Below are 20,220 nucleotides of genomic sequence, written 5' to 3'. Positions count from 1 at the left end.
CAAGATGAGGCCCCCTCCACAAGATGAGGCCCCCTCCACAAGGCGAGGCCCCACGCAGTCTGCATGATCGGCCTGTAGGGAGGGACGGCCCTGTGTACTACAATTGGACATAGCATGGCTCAAGGTAAAGACATGTTGAAAATAAGTAAACGCAAGTATCTGACCATAAATAAAAACACTACCAACAATGACAGTGTTCAATTATTTAAAGAAAAGGTTTCCTACATTTCCGGAAAACTAAGTGTTTGTGATGTCAGCAGCAATATATAGTCTAGTTGTTTTTGTTTTTTTTACATTTTATTGCTGTAAAGTTTCATATTATACCTTTAATCATCATTTCCCTCACTAAGCAGATGTTACCACATCTAAGGCTAGTCTCAGTAACTCCTAGTCTTCTAAAAACACACATAGCTGAGGTGGGCTATCAAAAAAGAATGATCAAATGAAATAATATTTAGATTAGGCAAACAATGTTCTTATAATTAAACTAACTCTTAATCACATACATTGAGTTTTGTGAGCATTGTATGCATGTCAAACCCTCCATCAGGCTTCTCCATTGTACATAAATCATTTCTAGTGCAGAGACTCAAATAAGCACTGTCTGCTCCTTTCCAAAACAGTAGGTTGTCACACTTTCAGGAACATCCCCTGATACGATGGTGTCCATCCCCTGCTATGTGATAAATGAGTTTCAGCAAAGAGCGCTATTGAGGTGTGCAGAAACCAAAAGTAATATAGTATGACAGGATGATGCTGAGGCCAATCATCACGTCGACAGACAGGAGCCTGGCAGCTCTGTTTTTTGTATGTGTATTTCTCTTCCTTAAGCTTCCAGAAAGGCTGCTTTTAAAGCCTGGCCTCTGTCTGTGCAGTGCTTTTAAATTGTTCTCCCTTATCTGAAGGGGAATCTGCAGGAAGTCACAGAACCCCAGCTTATCTTGGCTAATTGTGGAGGTTTGTGTGTGTGTGTGTGTGTGTGTGTGTGTGTGTGTGTGTGTGTGTGTGTGTGTGTGTGTGTGTGTGTGTGTGTGTGTGTGTGTGTGTGTGTGTGTGTGTGTGTGTGTGTGTGTGTGTGTGTGTGTGTGTGTGTGTGTGTGTGTGTGTGTGTGTGTGTGTAGAAAAGGAGGAGGGGACTTGAGAGGGTGCCAAATGCCGCAGGATGCAGCAGAGCACGTCGGGACAAGAGAGGCAGAGTCACCGGCAAGACTGACAGACACAACACTAACATCTGACGGGAACAAACAACACAAGTGCATACACAACAACGCCCATACAGAAACTGACGGAAACACCCAGGGCATAGGTGACATTTAATCCATCCATCACATTTGAGCCAAAAGGCAGATGTCAAGGATACTCAAACCTTGTGTGTGCACTGTTTGGGGGGTAAATGTAAACCCTGAGATGATTAGTGGCATGGAAGAATTTTAATATAAGCATCCTAATGTAACTTTAAACATAAAGGGGTAGTATGACAGACGTTGAAAAATGTTTCTTTGCCACATTTTCATTTAGAAAAAGCAATTACTCATTGTTTTGGGGCTCATGTCCAATAGTAATGCACCAAAGGGATACGCAGCATGCAGTTGTGCAACATAAGAGATGGCTCCAATGGGTGTCTTAAGGAGGTGATAAAAAGGTCTGTGACCTTCCCCAAATGAAAGCTCCCCCCTGATTTGTGAGCCATGGCCATGGAGAGTGTTTAAGGCAGAGAGAGTGGGTGGTCTGTCTCTGGGTTCATGCACCTTTCTCTCTTTACAAACAGCCCACATTTACATCTTTTTAATGGTCGCTGTGTCCACTGGCTGTTATAAATCAAGAGAGAGGTTTTAACCTCTAGGAGCCAGCATGGGTTAATGCTGAGGGCAACATCCACCGCTGTTTTGGCCTAGGACCGAGCAAAAGGACGCCCTTGAAAACAACATGCTTCAGACTGTTAAAGGGCATTTGTGTTACTTTTGGCTTCGGTAGCTGGTATATAAAATAACTTAATGAAGAGCATGTGAAATTATGTCATATAAGATGTGACTTCCAATATGGCCTTTTTTCAATAGATATACAGTATAATATACACATAATAGAATAGAATACATAGCAAATGGTGTGATAAGTAAAGATGTTTACTGGGAGATTCTCAATGACGAAAGCCATGAATGAAATGCAGAAAACAATTGTGCTTTTTTTACCATTTCCTCTCCATATTCATGCACAATACTTTTCCCCACTGGCATTTTCCTCTGCCATCATAAAGGGCATTCACGCATCCTGAGATCTCCCGGGCATAAACGAGCAATCAGTGTAAGAGCAACACACCTGGTAAGGCTCAGTACTTCTCTGAAAGGCCATCGGCGCACCAGGAGAATTGGCTCCCACGTAATTGAGATCCTGGCCGATTATTCTCATTTGATTGTCTAATGATCATCTGAATGAAATCCCTACCATAATAACAGCCCTATTTGACCAGGCGCTCCAAGAGACCCATGTGTCAATCAGATACTTTGCCTTATTAATTATATATATGCAGCATGAATATGGTCAAAACAATCAGAATATTTAGTTTTTGCTGGATTCTGCCTGCATAAAAATATAGGAAATAATCTTCTAGTAGTATTCAATCTAGTATTTGAATTGGAGGACTGGGGTATAATCTGATTAAAACAAAACATATTAAATGGAAAAATATGCAGTATTCCTATGTTAAGACTGTTGTAAAGCGTGACTTATGACCAACAATACAGTTGACTTTACAATGTAAAATGAGGAACATTGTGATTGATTAGAATTCGGTGGCAAAGTGGCAATTTTTGACATGTCAAACCATAATTCCCATTTGTCATGGCTTCATCAATGTTGATGGGGCTGTTTCCGAACAATTTCTCTGAGCAGGAGAAACATGGGCTTGACCTCATGCAACAATATAAAACATTGCTTTACCCCACCCACCGTGATTCTCCATCCACATGTTGCACAGTTCAAATTAAGTTATCGATTAAGCTAGCAAATATGGCAAGGCACGTGAATGACACCGCACTTAGAGATCATTGCACAAATGTACCCTAAATCACAAAAATGGAGGAGGGATAGTTACTGGCATGGACGTCGGCCTTTTCGAGGGCACTCTTGCATTCGCTCAGTGTTTAATCAATGGATAAAACTGTCTATCCATTCAAGTATTGATGTTCCTCTATGACAACTGCTTATCCACGTAAAGCAGGAAGACACCAGAGGCCTTTCAATCATCCGCCAGCTGAAGTGAGCACTGAGAGGAAGAGGTGGGGTGAGATACGTGAATCTCTCATACTGGATTCATGCCGCATGCTCAATTATTCCAGCGCCACAGTGCAAGTTAAAGCAGAGGAGTAGCCAATCACAGGGTCTGCCACTGTGTGAGAGCCCGACTCGGTCATTCCCTTGCAATGGCAGTTCATCAATATAGATCCACTCCTTTTGATCTGCTGCCTCTGACCAACAACAATCACTAACAGCAGTGTAATTGCAATGACCATAATGGTGCCCATTCATATCATCCTAGAGCGAAGGAAGAGGAGGAGGAGAAAGGATGAAAGATGGCATTTGGCCTGGAGGCTTGTGAAGTCTCTCAAACATACACTTCTGCATCATCATGCCCTGCGCGATTGTGGTATAGACAGTCAGTCCAGTCACCTTATTAACGTCATGTTTAAACACATATCGACAGGACTGCAGTGGCGATCAATCTGTGGTAAGGAAAGACAATAATGCAGAGTTCATCCCGCATTGTGTTATGTCTCTAAGGCTCTTGTATACTTGTAGATAAACAATAATCAGTTCCCATAGCTATGCATGGTAGCACTCAATGATTGAATTACTATCAATTAAATGCATTTGTTATTGACTTTTAAGTAAACTATTTGGGCCATTTTGCCAAGGGCAGCATATAATAGGCACAATATGAATGCAGACTTGGATTTATTGAGTGCTAAAAGGAGTTTTATATGATGATGACAGCCTGCGCTCATACTAATAGGAGCAGGATCACTTAGCGTTTGATGACTAATATAGCTTCTTAATCTCTTTGACGGCGTGAACCTATGACAGATCTATGAGATGATGGAACAGACCTGTAACATAATAAAGGCGCCCTTCTTCTCACTCAGCATCTCTCATATTAATATTTTCATCCTGTAATAACTAAAAGCCATTTCATTACTCATTAATCAGTATCTGAAGCCGCCGCTTTCCAGTACACATGGAAATATGATCCTACGATTTCACAGGAAGAGCAATGTGTAATGACCCTGCAGCTGGCGGAGGTAATAAAACACAGTATGCATGTTGTCTGTCAAGAAAACGTACCTAGGCATACAAAAGCACAGACAGGCCAAAGTGATATACTAGACTCTTTCCAAACGTGAGGACAGAGACATTGTATCGTTGTCGTGTATCATCCAGGCCTCTGTGACAATCAATACTTAAAACAACAGCTAGAAAATATGTGGAATCAGCAGCTATGAAGTAAAAGGGCGACACAATTGATTTGCAGAAGCTTCGTTCAAGCATTCAAGGGATTTAGAACAGTGGACAACATTCCTAGTCAGATCACTCGTCAAATCCATATCAAGCTGAGGGCTTATCAGTTTTCTTGTTTATTAAAGTGAATGATGAATAGGATAGGTCAGCATAAAACAACACCACCTGAAAATGGAGGGACGTTGAATCTGATTTATGCGTATGGTCATCTGCGTCAAGAAGTTGTGCGTGTGTGTCCATGCGTGTGTGTTTTCTTTGTGTGTTTAAATCAATGGTCATCCCCTGATACAAGATGGCCTCATAAATCATTGTTTGTTGATCACTTGTCAGGAGGCAGGGGCCTTATGGCGTTCTCCTAATTATTCCAACTCACAGCCCCACTGGATGAATACGGACAGGAATGCCAAAGCAAATCAAGGCAGCGGACTTTACAGAAATATGGTCATAAAGGTGGTTTAGTTTGGATGGATGAGGTGGGGGTTGCAGGAGCAGAGTGAGGAAGTGTGTGTGTGGGTGGTAGGGTTGGGCAGGTTGGATTCTAGGGTGCACTGAAGTGAGAAATCTAGTTTATGAGATATCAGTCACGCAATTCCAATGTGCTAGGGGACTCTGTCATGACAGGAACAAGCCGGCTGCCTGATTGAAATTGGACAAAAACAACTAAATCTGATATTGTGACCACTCAGTCACTTTGATGCCTTGTATCTCACTTTAAACAGAATTTGAACAACATCTTTGTTACCACACTCAGTCTATTCCTCACCGTTATTACCCTCGTGGACAACAAGTCTCTGCAGTCTCTGTTAGGGTCTTGCAGCGTAATAATCCATGAACGCCAGACCCTGACATAAAGTTAAACGTTTTTCTGTCATTTTTTGCATGCTTGCCTTTGTAGCGTTCAGAGCAAACGTGGGAAATGTAAAATCCAGTTTTTGAGTAAGGAACTGTGTAATGACAAATGCTGTCAAACGGTAGGACTAAGTGGTTGGGGTATAGTATTGGCTTTCAGTGTCATTAACTTTTCAGCAGTAAGCAGGTTTCTGTCGCCACCGACCAAATTGCTTTAAATGCACACCAATTACACGGTTGAGGCTGGCGCTTAAAAGATGAGTATAGTTACTGTAGTAAGACCTAATGGGATTATTAGTGAGTTTTTATGAGAGGGGAACTTTCAGCGCACAGTAATACTAGAAGTGGGATTATGGGTTTCAGTGATATACCGTGCCAGCCAGATGCTCTTCATGTTAATTACAAGATTACCCTTTATAATTAAGAATTATATAAAGAGGAGTTTAATAATTCATCAATTCACAGTGGAACAATTCCTTCCTCTTCTTCCCTTTATACACATTTGATTTTTTACCTCAGTGGCTCCCATGTGCAGGCACGGAGGCCGTAACACGTCGTTACTCAGAGTTCAAATGTGTTGGCTTGAGGCTTAAACATGGCCGAAGCATGTTTAAATCATGCTGAGCATATCATAGAGGCCGTGCAGGCTGTTCCCTTTGAAATGTATTTGCAACATAATGTGTGGTTTTGAAAATCAATCAGCGGTCCTCTTTTGATCACAGTTGTGTCCCTCATCTCATCACTTCGCAGAAATGGCGTATGACCGTCGTGCCGCAGAGGTGAGCCACATACAGACTGTACGGAGGCACAGCTTCAAGACTGGGTCTGGGGGAGCAGCAATGACCAAGTCTTTTGATTAAGAGTCTGGTGTGAATGATTTAATGCAGAATAAATGGTTGAATGTATGTCTTAAATGAGGTGTGTATAAAAAGGATATCAGTTACACACATTCACCGCTGAGGGAGGCCCAATGCAACCAGGAACCTATTTTCTTTAGCTACTGCCCTACCCGATGCTTCCTTATGTTCTTGAGTAGTTTATTAAGATATTCAATAATTAATTTATAGTCTGAAAAATAATCCCAGGGTTTATATACATTGACCTTCCCACAGGAGAATTTAAAAGTATTTACAATCTGCTGTTCTTGGCAGCAATACCTCATAACATGTATGTTTAACAGGATTGCTAATCCAAGTAGACATAATGAACAAAAGTTTAAAAAATGAATGATTATGGGAAATATATGTTCTTTATGCAGGTCTTTAGGTGTCTTAAACAACATAAAATACAATTTAACAGATAATACGATGTAAAATAAAATTGTTTGTATATGTGAAATTAACTCTGGTACAGCCTGTGTATTTTAGTTGTATAATGTATGAGCGAAAATAACACTATTCTGTAGGGTCTCGGATTAGCGATCCGTGATTTCATCAGGTCCAATATGAAATATGTGAAGGAGGGAAATGTAGGTCATACAGAACACCATCAAACAGCAGCACTCAGGCAGCAGCATGCAGGCTCACATTTGTCTCCTGTATCTGTGAGGACATTCACAACCGCCTGTGGGTATTTGTAATGACCCAGTGACAGCATTGCTCTGCTGGCGGCTGAGGTGCTCAACGAAATGAATAACTCTGACCAGCCAGGAGAGAAGCAGAGAGAGAAGGCGAGTGTGTGTGTGTGTGTGTGTGTGTGTGTGTGTGTGTGTGTGTGTGTGTGTGTGTGTGTGTGTGTCACCAGTGTTTGTGTGCATCAGTGGTGAGGAGTGGGGCTACATGTCACATCTCCTCAGACACTATAGCTCCATTCCCCACCGGCTACAAACAATCTACAACCACCCAGAACCTCCCACAGAGGCTGTGTGCCGCATATGTGGCAGTAGTGCGTAGAATATGTCGCTACACTGTCTTGCTTGTCGCCTTGACCCGGCCACATGTTCCTCTGGTTTAGGCCTCAAAGTGAGAACGCAGGGGAGACAATAAAATCAACCTACAGGCCCCGCTGGGAAAAGATGGGAGCTGCAAACTGTGTACTTAACTCCCAGAAATACAGATTTACTTACTTGTGCCCCAACAGGCTTTAAGTTGTAGCTTTTGGTGTGCTGTATTTTTCATGAACATCGCTCCATAGTGGATATAGATTCAGCATGATGCATATGAATTGTTCATCCACATACTTATGAATTATTCAACAGCGCGATTCGGTTTGCCCTTTTTTTTTTGGGTTCAACATGCACCGGAGGGCATAGGGGGAGGAGGGGTTTTTAAGTCCCACTCAGCTCCTGGCACATTTTCATTTAGTCGCTCCATCTCTTACAATAACATCGGAAGTTGTCTATGCGTCTATAGTTGGACAGAAAAAATCTGCATGCAGTTAATGGATTGTTTGGCAGGAGATGCTTTTTTATATAGGCAACTCTGAGAGCACATTACTTTGTCTAAGTGTCTCCTTTGCTAATTATGAGGTCACATACACATCTGGCAATTGTTTCTGGTTTGGTAAAATATGTATTGCTTTGCCAGAATAACACATTTATTCAGTAGAGTGAAGCTTGACACTGATGCTATGATTTGAAATAAATGTTTTTATTTGACTGCTGAACATCCACTATAATGCATTACACAGTATGTTGGTGTTAAAAGATGTTTTACTCTCTCAGTGACTAGAAAAGTATATCAACATTTCAACTTGACTGATTGCAGCACATAATCGCATTTAGTTCAACAAAGCACCTAAAAACATCTGTTTTCAAGAATTCTTCTCTCATCAGCTTGCACAAACTCACAGAGCCAAAAACAGAGCATTTTATTGTACACTAAAGCTGAAAAATATCACAAATTCAATCAAGTCTGTTTAGCTTTTCCCCATTCACATTCATAATTAATTCTAGAAAAGTATGTGCAATGTTTTTTTCACGTAGACAGTGTTGAGTAGGAGGCAGGGGGCCCGCTATCAAAAACCTTGCAGGATAGCAATCATTAGAACCTTAGCCCCCCTGGTAAGCCAGCCATGCTTCCTGCATAGGGCCCCAGAGGATTCAGTGTGCTAATTATTTACTGAAGCAGCAAAGACTATCAAATGAGACCCTGCGTCGAGTCTAACTGTGAGGGGGTACCCTGACAGTGTAACCTGGGTTACATGCAAATGGAGGGAGAGAGGGGGAGAGCAAGAAAGAGTGAGAGAGAGCGAGGGAGGACACACAGCATAATGGTCAGAGTGCATTGGAGGAGTCGAGGTTCACTGGTGAGTCAGGAAAGGTGGGGCCACGGAGGGGCACAGCAGCAGAGTATTAGATTTCAGATGCATATGAATGACCAACTGCTGGCTCTGCTCTAGCTTTAGGGGGAAATTGCATGGGCTCCCCCCTGAGCTGCAGTTTGAATCTAGATTACTGCCTGACTTAATCCTGGGGTGGGGAGGCAGGGGGTCATGAATGTCTGTTGTTGGTATCATTAAATTGAAGACTTGCAGAGGAGTAAAGCCATTCTCCTTAACTGAGTTTTATTACAACTACTATACCATGGTGTGTCTGTGCTTTTATCAGAACCAGCACACTCGATGGTTAGAACCAGTATACTGGTCTATGATAAATATCCGATAGCCCCCCAAAACAAACAAATGATATAAGCTTACAAACAAACAGCCACATACACAGACTCACACATGCAAAATCCCTGACTCCAAAAAACGGGGGAGGGGGTAACGCTGCTCTTAAATCCATGCATCTGGGCAAAAAGCCAAACAGACTATTCCTCAGCAGCTACACACATGCAATAAGAGAGCAGTACGCTCTAATAATACACCATAATACACTCCATTTGATTAGAGGGCAACACCATTATCTGGTCAACAACCGCATATGAAACACATATGGACCACCGGATTATCTGAGGCTATAAAACTAAACTAAATGATTGCGACTTGATAAAAACACACACCCTCATACTCTAATGTGGATTAAAATGTGATTTACTTCTAACACGCTGCGTATATTATGACCCATTATGACCCTTTTGGACTAATATAGTAGGATTATGCCCTTTTTTCTTATTGGAAAGAGCAAGGGACTCCCTCCTGCAGCTGCTGTAAAGCTCTAAGATAAATATCTGGCATACAGGCACAATTAATTCCAAACAAGGTTATGTAAATCCTAAACTGACCGCAATCAGGCCAACCAACTTGCGGGATTGCTCTCTAAACAGAGCTAGATGTCATTGCAAGTTGGTTCTAGTTACACTGAGTCCATTATTGTGGCATTTTTCAAATGGAAAGGGCTCAATTTATTTTCTTATTGAACCCCACACTTGCAAAATGTCACCCAGGAAACTCCATTCAATTAAAACAATACTCTAGAGTTGGGATTGAAAAAAGAAGCAGGTGTGCAACTGAGTACCTGCCCTCTTAACAGATCATTCACATGACTGATGCGCGACCTCCGGCAGCTCCCCACAAAAAAAGTGACCTTCTCCCAGTGAGATCTTACCACGTGTCAGAACATATTCTGGGAGGAGTGATTGAACTGTTTGTTTCTGTGTCGACGAGACAAAAGCACCGCCAGTTTAAACTGCTCGGGACAACCTGCTGTGTCTGCTTTCAGCACAGCGACTCACCCAAACTCCTCTTCAATGTCTCATTGCCTTTGCTAAATAATGAAACACTACAATGAAGTTGTGAATGGGAAATTAGGCAGCACCAGACTGTGTGGGTTACTTGCCTCCAGCTACACACTTATTATCGGTTACACCGCCTTTTTTTTTTATATCCAAGCCACATCAAGTTAAATCAAAGTTTAACTCTGGTTTATAGGCACCACTTTTCCACTCCATCCATTTGCCCTCTTCTTTTACTCTCATTCACTTCCTTCTAGTGTGTGTGCATCTGCCAGAGTGCTAAAACACCATGAGGGAATTGGGCCTTCGCCACCCCTCCTTCTCTCAAATGTGAAGGGATAGTAAATATCAGTGCAGCAGATGGGGCCGATGCTCCCTCTCTGTTTCCCTCCCATACACTGGGAGGGCAGAGCAAATGGATAGCCATCAACAGCAGCAGGAGTCGCCCCAGGCCAAGACTGGAGCAGAGGACACAGGGGCTTGACTGTTGCAAGCAATTTTACTAACAAATTTGCCCTGACTATCAGCTATAGTCAACTACACAACATTATAGGAATTCATACTTATGATCATTATATCTTATATTTCTAGGAAGGGTATCCTAGAATTAAACATGTTTTCTGGATTCATAGGATAATAAATTATATTTATAGCCGAATAGATTTTCTTCACCTGTTTGGATCATAGCGCTGGCCTCACTATTGCACAAGGGACCAATTGCCCATGTGTCATCTCAGTACCTTGTCACTGGCAGTGCCTAACAACATGACAAGCTTGTGTAACAGAGCAGGAGAGAGGGGTGTCAACACCGTCCCAATTCCAGACAACATATCTGGAGCAGATACCATAAATCCTGCCCACTAGTCAATTAACAGACAGTAAACAGGTTTAAATGTAGGCAAGTGGTGCTGTTATTGTTGTTATGAAACCTCCAGCATCGTAGAGAACATATCAGTATTCCCAGAGCAATATTAGACAGCCTCCCACTGGGAGAAGAGGAGCACACGTGGATCAGCGATGACACAACATGGAATCTTACTGCGCAGTGGCATAAGCTAAGCAATGATGTAATGCAACTGAGCTCACTGGGTGAGATTCAGTGCGGCAGAAAAAAAACCACATAACAGGTCTTATTATTACTGGATTTAACATCAGTAGACTTAGACAGCGACCGGTCACATAGGAATTTTATCTTTGAGCACAGATAGCATTGGCATATTTTAGATGTCCAATTTAAGCAACTTGCAAAGCGAGAGATCAACCTCCAGTCTTCAGGTCTGTGGCAGGGGTCTTTGTATAGGTGTCACGTAAAGCATTTGACTGTGACATCCTGGGTTCTATGAATGATTTAAACACTCAAGGGATTGGAAATTACTTTCTTTTGTCGCCACAATATCCCCCTCGCTGAATCCCTGGGAAGACGCTATCTCACTCAGCGTCTCCGGAGCATTCTAGATTTCCATTTATTTATTTAAGGAGGAAATAGAAGGAAATTTCAACGGGTCACTAATTTCATTTCAACATGTACCGGTGGCATTAGCCCTGAGCAGATATTTCAGAGGAACACAAAATCAATGTTGAGATTCTATTGGGAATAGCCCTAGAACCCATTAGCAACTTTGACCAATAGGTCAGGTAAAGTAATAGCTAGATAAATGTTTTATTACAGATTTGCAAACCGACTTAATGGGGGGGCTAGTACCTGTGCAGCCATGCATGGCAAATATTCATCATTAGATTCTATTGCTGTAATGAACACAAATCTCTCCGTGGCCAAGGCCTCTGGTTCTCTATATGCAATCTGTTAAAGGTGGGTCTTTCTAACTGGGCCTCAGAGGAGACAAAAGGCTGCATCTGTGCTTCCCTGGGGGCGAGACTGTGAAGATGTTATCACTTTAAATTAATGGTTTGCTATGCTAATTGTATTTTACATGACATCATATGTGGCTGGGATGTGCTGTGTTATAGTTCATCTTTTTTTTTAAATAAATAAACCACCTTCATATAAGAGTACTTACAAACAGTAGCTGCAGTTGTGCCTATGACAACATCATTGTAGCTCAGTCTGTGTCATTACACTTTCAGGTCTGGTGGTGCACATTGTAGACAATAATATAAAATTGTCTACAATTTATGCTTTTCATCTTATATTTGACAAATGTTTATGTTTTTCTTTATAAAACGTCATACTCCTTGTCCTCCATTATTGCTTCCCTACTTGTTTTGTGACCTACTAGCTATTTACTTTTATTTAACTGAAACCCCAAGTGCAAATGAGGCACTAAGCGATGAGAGAGACAAGCTGTACGCACGGCTTGCGACCAGCAACCACTGGAATCATTACTTTAGGCAACATTACTATTCACACTGACCTACTACCCCTGTTCCCTACTGACATAAATAATTAGTGGACTATCTTCAGTTATTTTTCACATTTAAGTTATGTTTCTGAAGAAGAATCTACACATTTTCATTGATTAAACAGTATCCGTTTGGAACAAGTTCTGATGTTTATCCCTGAGTGAACATATGTCACATTTAGAATTTGTTTCAGCCCTCTGTTCACACAGCACTCACGCCGTTCTGTGCCGGGCAGAGTGCTACTTTTCTGAATGGAAGCCAGACAGACTGAGAGCTCCCACACACTGCGAAGAGCGGCTCCTGTTTCCAGCTCCGTCTCCAAGGGGACCACCAAGCCCACCAATCACATCGCTCAGCACGGCGGAGCGGGGAATTCAATTTCTTAAAGCTGTAGTGTCCGTTTTAAAGGAGGCGTTGGGAAAGAAAGTTCAGTGAAAACAGGGTCAGTAAAGCACCTCCACACTGCAGTTTAAAAGTTTCCTTTTTTTCCTTTTTATTAAATGTGAATTCACATGTTAGTTTGAGCCCATCCAATACAGATGATCTGCCTACATACAAAATAGGCATCAATCTGTCATCACATCCTTTGCAAACGTAACAAATAACACATTTGTGTACATATATTCACAAACTGAAAGGACAGTCGATGGTGGTAGGTACTTATTTATTAAAGATGAGTCAAAGACAGTTTCACACTTGGAATGTGAAGTAACTACTGCCTAGAACTTCCAACAAAATGTCTTGGTAATAATTAGGTCATATTCCAAAACCTTTTTATCAAACAGACTTCATATGTCCCAAGAACCACATAAAAATAAACAATATCTGCTTTTTTTAAGTGCAAGAAATAAAAAATACAGGTTTATGGTTAATGTTTTAAAAAAAGAAGGCAGTCTTCAGTTTTAAAATAAAGTTTCATTTCATGAAACAGGACTATGGAATGTTCTTTTTTGCTTGCTTGTCAAACTAATGCCAGACCACCGCTGGATCAGACTATGCCCTCCTGCAGAACTCTGTTTTCCCTAATTTACAGTCAGATTCTGTTTGGAGTCAGATATGCCCATTATGTGTCAAATTACATTCAAATCGTGATAATCAATCTGTTTATATAGTATGCATCACACCATGAGGCCATATTATATTGTTTTGTATCAGTTCCAGCTGATTTGTTTATTTTTCTGCCTGGACAGGCTTCAGCATCATAACATGAAATGATGTTGACAGTGCACAAGTCTGTTTTTCCATCACTTGCTACAATTGTTGATGGTCTGAATCTTAAGAGTATATATTGCACAAAAAAATGAGAGGGGGAAAACAGTATGTGCCATAAAAAATACCAAAATCCAGTTTCACACCTGCGATTGGGACCCATCCACATATCACGAGTATGATATACATAAACTCCTAACTTTACTATATTACAGTACATATACAATCTTGAAACTAGTTCCAGCTCTGAGGTATGTGTTCCCCATGATGCCATTGTATCGTCTACAAATACTCAACAAATCTGCTCTACAACTGTACAAAACCTAGTTTGAAATCACAAGGCATTTTTGATGCAAGTTTTAATTTAACTTAATCCTTAAAACCAGGACTCCCTTGCATGCTAAAAACAAATGATAAAGGGAAGAAGTGCCTGAAACTCACTGAAAGCACAGTAAGAACATTCCCTTTTAACTGTACAAAAATATGCCTGAAAATATCTTACTTTTCTTTTAAAAAGATGAGGTCTGTTATGTATCAAAATGTTTCCTCCACACCTGTAGTCTGCAGAGGTTTAGGCTGCTTAAGTTACCAAACCAGGAGGTAAACTGAATCAGTTACAAAAAACAAACAAACATTTGCGGCATTTAGAAATTACATAAACCGTTGTAAAGTAACATCCTGAACATATTGTCAGTTCACAGATTTGCTTTGAGTCAGTCCACAGTCCGTTTTAAGCTCCCTGCAGTTTTGTTTTTAAGAGGATAAGATGCATAGAAGTTCACGTATTTTTCCCTTTGTGGTCCGTTTAAGCTGAACAGTAAATGCAGACCTACTGGGAAAAAATCCATAAAACCCTGTCATGCTGCCAGAAAAAAACGTCTGCAGACTTTGCTTTTTTTTGCTACCAGCTTCATAAGCATCTCATTCCTCAAACCTCACCTCGCCTCCTGGTCCTCCACCACCCTACAGGACCCTTCAGAAAACCCACAGGAGGCAGGGCTAGGGACAACTTGACCAGGACACATATATAATTTACTTTCTCCCTTCTCTGTTATTACTAGAGGAACTTTTTTTTTCTCAATTCAGTATGTGAAGACCAGGTCGGAAAAGTTCGCCTCCAGCCAGTCCCCGGCAATCATCTCACTGAGTTCTGGCGTGCAATAGTCTGGGAATTCAAAGTGAGAGCCCAGGCTGCCCTCACTGAAAGAGTCCAGGTCCTTATCCACAAGAGACAGGGAGAGGTTTCCTGAATTGGGGTTGCCCAGCTCCGAGCCTGGGGCGCTGGGGGCGAAATTTAAACTAAAGTCAAACAGCAAATCGTCCGCTTCCTCGCCGGAAGAGGAGCTGCTGGAGGAGGAGGATGTAGAGACCGACCTGGAGGATGCTGGTGAGACAGAAGCAGCGTGCAATGTGCTCTGCTTGGTAATGTTTTTGATATTATAAAACAGTCTGTTGTTGTTCCGCACTTCTTCGTACATGCTCGTGCCCTCGGACTCGGCCGAGGAGCTCAAAGTTGGGCTCGCGGGAACTTTGGCTACGTTGTACGGCCTCAGCCTCTCCTCGTCCCTCGCCTTAATCCCCATCCGGTAGTCCTCTTCGTACTCGTCGTCATCATCCTCATCGGTGAGCTCACTTTTCACAATCTTTGTAACTTTGAAGCTGGGAAACACACAGTCCTCACTGTAGCTGTGAGAAGACTTGGAGCCAATCTTAGTCTTTATCTTTGAACACTTCTTGCTGGGAGTCTTTGTAATTTTACCGCACTTCTCCGGAGACGGTGCTGATGATTTTGAACTGTCGAGCTTTGGTTTTTTCTTGGGTCTGTACTTGTAGTCGGGATAGTCAGCCATGTGTTTTAGCCGCAGCCTCTCTGCTTCTCTGATAAACGGGATCTTTTCGCTGTCCTTGAGCATCTTCCACCTCTTTCCAAGGCGCTTGGAAATCTCCGCGTTGTGCATGTCCGGTGACTGCTCCATAATCTTTCTCCTCTCGATTTTGGACCACACCATAAACGCATTCATGGGTCTCTTGATGTGACCGGTTGCCGTCTTGCACCAGTCCGGGTTTATCGGCACGGGGCTGCATGCCATAAATTCACTCTCCTCGGAGTCGGTAGCCTCCCTAGACATGCTCCCGTCCGTCTCGCTGTTGTCTGTGTGCTGCACCATTGTCCTCTGTTTCAAGTCACTTTGTGTCCGGACTTGTGCTGCCCGTGTCTATCAGCCAACACGGCTCAGCTCTGAGTGTTGCGCCGGTTCTTCCACGTCCACTGCGTTATGTATAGTCTCAAGCTCTGCACTCTTTTTCCAGAGTTACAAACTGCCTTCTTAACTAGTTATCAGCTTTTTCACGTCCACTACGTCACACACAGCCATCCAATCAGCTCCCTTCTACTCCGCCCAGCAGACTCCATCCAAGACTCCCCCTAACCCTTTTATTCCTCCCCTCCCGAGCTCTCATTGGAGTGGAGGTGGGGATTTGTGGTACACAGTGTCTGGGGCAACACGCCGGGGCGAGACAGGCATATTAAACACACAGTTAGCACTCTGCGCTCCTGAGACACACACCACGCACCAAAGCTCACATAAGACTCAGGTCTATAGTCTTATTTTAAAAAGTGAAGAAAAAAAAACACACGAAAGAACACATTGGCTTCCTCAGGCAGACACTCTGTGCAGATGTGTATGGAGGAAAAGATGTAGGCTATGTCATTTTTTTCTCCCTCCCTCAGGTTGGGAACTGAAGGTGGCGCTTGGACACTGTTGCAGGCGCGTGGATGCGTCGGTGCGCCTGCCTGTCTGCTGTAGAAGGATGCATTTTAGCAGCTGGTAATGGCTTTAGAGGAAGACTCGATGCCATCATTAACAGTGGTAATACCTTGTGCATTTCAGAGATCATTTAGAGGGGCTAAGTATTTTTTTGGCACGGGTTGTTTCCTGTTTCTTTCCATGCCTGCATTTGAATGAAGGAACTAGGTCAGTAGTACACTCTGCTTAGTACATCTTGTTTGTTGTGTGTAAGCACCCAAAACACATCTGCAGCATCCCAAATACACCCAGACTGACACGAATTTTGCCTCAAAGAAGCACATTTTTTTTCACAAAAATCTAATGTATAATAATATAAAAACCAGTTCCCTATAAAAAATACATCTGAATTTTGAACAGAAACACATGCTTTGATTTCTTATCCATTTGGATTAATGTTCTTGTACTACAACATAAAGCATGCAAGCAAAGTAATAACACTCATTCAGATGGCTACATTTGGCTGTGCAGCCTTGAGTTGAGCCCATACTGCCAGGCGTGGATGGAAGGCTCCCTGCTGAGTTTGCTGTGTCAAGAGGCAGTGTAGCATCGAGCTGGCGTCTCCTGCAGCCCCCGCCCTCCTCCCCCTGGCTCTGGGTGGTAGCCAGCAGTGCTATTGGAGGCTGGGGCGATAAGGCGTCCTGCTTTTTTCTCTCTGCTTCGTCCCCTAGAGGGCAATCACTTACCCTTTTGAAACCCTCCCCCCACCAAGCCACCGTATTTTCCCCAGCTGGGGCTTAAGAAGTGTCTCTACTGATACAGAGAAAAGCGGCTGGAAAGGCAGAGAGAGGAGAGCAGGGAAAAAGAAAGAGAAAAAGAGGCACACAGGGGGAAGGAGACAAGGCTAAGCAGACTGAGGCAGTTTGAGGTAGAGAAACGCTGAGATATAGAGGGGCTCTTGCCTCTCAACCCCTGTCTGCGTCTCTCTCTCAGACAGAGATAGGGCTGAAATGCTTTATCATGACCACCCTGTGCTGATTAAGCCTTATCAGATATATGTGTCGGAGCAGCAGTCTCAGGAGGTTTGCGCATGCACATGCATGTTTTACTGTCAGCCTGTATTTTTCCTGATGGATTCATTTGAGAAGTATTTTATCTTCTGATCAGTACAGATGTGGGGAAAGGAGGTGATTTCAAATGAACTGATAGCATGGTGTCAAATGAACAATTTGCAAGCAGTTATAGACTGCATGTATGTGTTGAATTTCCAGAAAATTCCCCATTTAAGACTGATATTCCACCATGGTATAAAAGAGACTTAAATAAGAATAATTTATTTTTCGTAATTTTCCCAAAGGGTACTCATTTCATAATACAACTATTTCTGAAATATGGATCAGTCATATACAAAAACAGTATGCATTATGGTCCTATAACCTTTTCTTTTTCATTTGTCTATCGTATTTCACCTTAGCCCGCTGCAGCCAACCTTATCTCTTTATATGATGGTTTCATGCTGGACATGAATCACGGGACTGCTTAATGATGAGCATGCAGGGTGGCTGTCCTGCTCATTAGCATGGCTCATTATTGGCTGTGAATGAGGTGCTGGTGTCAGCCCATACAGCCTATGAGTCATTTAAGGGAGGGTCTCATCGCCATGCCTACCTCACACAGCAGTATAGCCCCTCTCCCCCTCCCCCTCCCTCACCCTCCCACACCACCCCAGCCTCCACACTGAGGGAGAGGGTTGTGTGATACTAAAACATGTTGTGTTTTCATTTCATTTTCACTCTAGAGATTACATATGATTAAACAGTGAAAATCCAGGGAGCTGCATTATCACTGTGTGATTTCTAATACCAGGCGCTTTCCAATACCCCAAAGGCAGATGTTTTAATGCTTATTTGCTGCTTCTCGTGTCAAGGGAGAGGACATTTTATTCCAGAGCGATGGAGTGTTGAATTAAGTGATGGTTTTCATGTAAGAACATTGAAAGAGGGTTTCAGGAGAAACAATTCCCTTTGCATTGCTTATCTAAAAGGCCCCCAAAGCAGCTGCTGCTCTCACAAAGGGCCAGTGAAGCGTGAGATCAATACTAACCCTGGCTAGAGGCTATCTGATGCTCAAAATGCATGGATCCATCTCCTCTGCATAGCCCTGAGACAGGTGTGGACTTCTGGAAGCCACTATCTGATGGCCTCACAATGGTTAAAGGAGGGTGGGAGGGGAGGGGGCCTCAAAATGGGTGGTGGGGAAAAGAGGGGGTTGTTTTGGTAGCACATAAAATTGCAAATTAACTTTTCACTTGACAGACAGATTCTTGAGTACCCTGTGTACTCAGGTTACTATGTTTATTGCCATGCAGTGAATTGGTGTTTTTCTAGCCCATAGTGGAGTCACTTAATGGTAATGTAGTGCTATGCATAGAATTGATGTAACAAGTTCCAGCAGTCAGCTAGCAGTATAAGATAATGATGCTCTTGTCTATTTCCATACAGACTTAAAGCCCTTTCTATCCAGGCTGTGGTTAGAGGTGGAACCTAATATCAGCTTTCGAATGTGAAGATAGATGGGTTGTAAGTTGTTGTTTTTTTGCCAGTAACTCTTACCCATCCGTTGTCTTAACTTGTGAGGCGATACTAAAATGAGCTATGTCAGCTGGCCCATAATTTGTTTCGCTGACCGCCTGTCGCTCCGGTCTCATTCCTCAGAGATCATGCTGTCTTCCTCTCTCTCTAAAGCCCCTGACACACCAACCCGATTTTGGGAGTCAGAGGCCGTCAGAGGCAGTAGGGCATTCGCGGCGCCCTACTCAGGTTGGTGTGTCCCGCACCGTTGTCTCTTTACGGCACATTTTCACACCTCCCGCGGCCGATTCAACGTAGACAGTTGGCCAAAGAAAGTCGGCCAAAGAAATCACTCTGATTGGCTGTTCAGCTTAGCGAATCAGTGCATGAGAAGCGAAGCGGAAGTGAGGGACCAAAACAAACGATTAAGAAGGCACACACAGACGGCTAATCTTTTTCATTTTCATCTCACCCGGACGCAAGAGTTTCTTTTTTATGTTTACATGTTTTCGATCGACGAGAGAGAGTGAAAATGGAACCCAGACGCTATTTGTTGTTTGTTTAGATCACGTAGTCTGTTCTTCTTCTCTCGGTGTATAGTATGTCTTCCGGTTGTTGCCTCTTTTGAATGACGAATACACACTACCGCTGCCTGCTGGTAAGGACAGTTATTGCCACTCGTCGACTGAAGTCTTTGCGGTGTGTTCGTAGACGGGCGGCGTAGCCGACGCAGGCGACGTAGCGGACGTAAAAGTCGGGACGCCTTCGGTACGCGTTCTTTGGTCTCAGGTTGGTGTGTAGCGGCCTTAAGATAAGAAGGGCTTTGACAATGTGGAGGATCTCACAACAGTTTGGAGGTTGTTGTTTTGCCACTTAAGTGTTTGGTGCCAGTTTATGCCCTGCCGTTGCTTTACATTCTCGACTCAATGCAAATGTATCTCCAGGGTGTCAGGTTGTTTGTTGACCTCCTTGATGTGGCCTCTGTCTCTCAAGGTCTAATGCTTAGCGGATACTTGAGACTGGAGTATCTTGTCGCAAATGTAAACAGCTGATGCTTGAGTACTGTGCTGGAATGTTTGTCTCAAAGACACAAACGCAATCAGAGGCCGAAGCTACCGGTGCCATGTGTACACTTGTACTTGCAACAGGCCCTCAACTAACAAACACTATTGTGAGTTTAGTCCATTCATGCACTGGTTTCACAAGAGGACATTAGACTATTTGATGGTGGAAAGTAACTAAATAGTGAGTGTACTGTCCCTAAACACACATTTGAATTACCACTCCATTTTCTCCTAAATATTTCTCACATAGAAACATTGGATTTTTTAAATCCGGTTCCATTATTACAGATTCAGA

At 42.8% G+C, this 20,220-nt stretch overlaps 1 protein-coding gene across 1 annotated transcript; it reads right to left on the bottom strand.

Moving 5' to 3' along the window:
* Positions 1-12,982: 12,982 nt before the first annotated feature.
* sox11a (SRY-box transcription factor 11a) lies at positions 12,983-15,842 on the bottom strand. Its single transcript, XM_034124755.1, has one exon. It carries the CDS (start codon positions 15,710-15,712, stop codon positions 14,627-14,629), a length of 1,086 nt encoding a protein of 361 aa, XP_033980646.1. The 5' UTR covers positions 15,713-15,842; the 3' UTR covers positions 12,983-14,626.
* Positions 15,843-20,220: the final 4,378 nt, after the last annotated feature.

Source organism: Trematomus bernacchii, unplaced genomic scaffold, assembly GCF_902827165.1.
Source record: "Trematomus bernacchii unplaced genomic scaffold, fTreBer1.1, whole genome shotgun sequence".
Classification (NCBI taxonomy): Eukaryota; Metazoa; Chordata; class Actinopteri; order Perciformes; family Nototheniidae; genus Trematomus; species Trematomus bernacchii.
The sequence above is the reverse complement of the archived record's forward strand: the minus strand, read 5'-3'. Positions and strand labels throughout refer to the sequence as shown.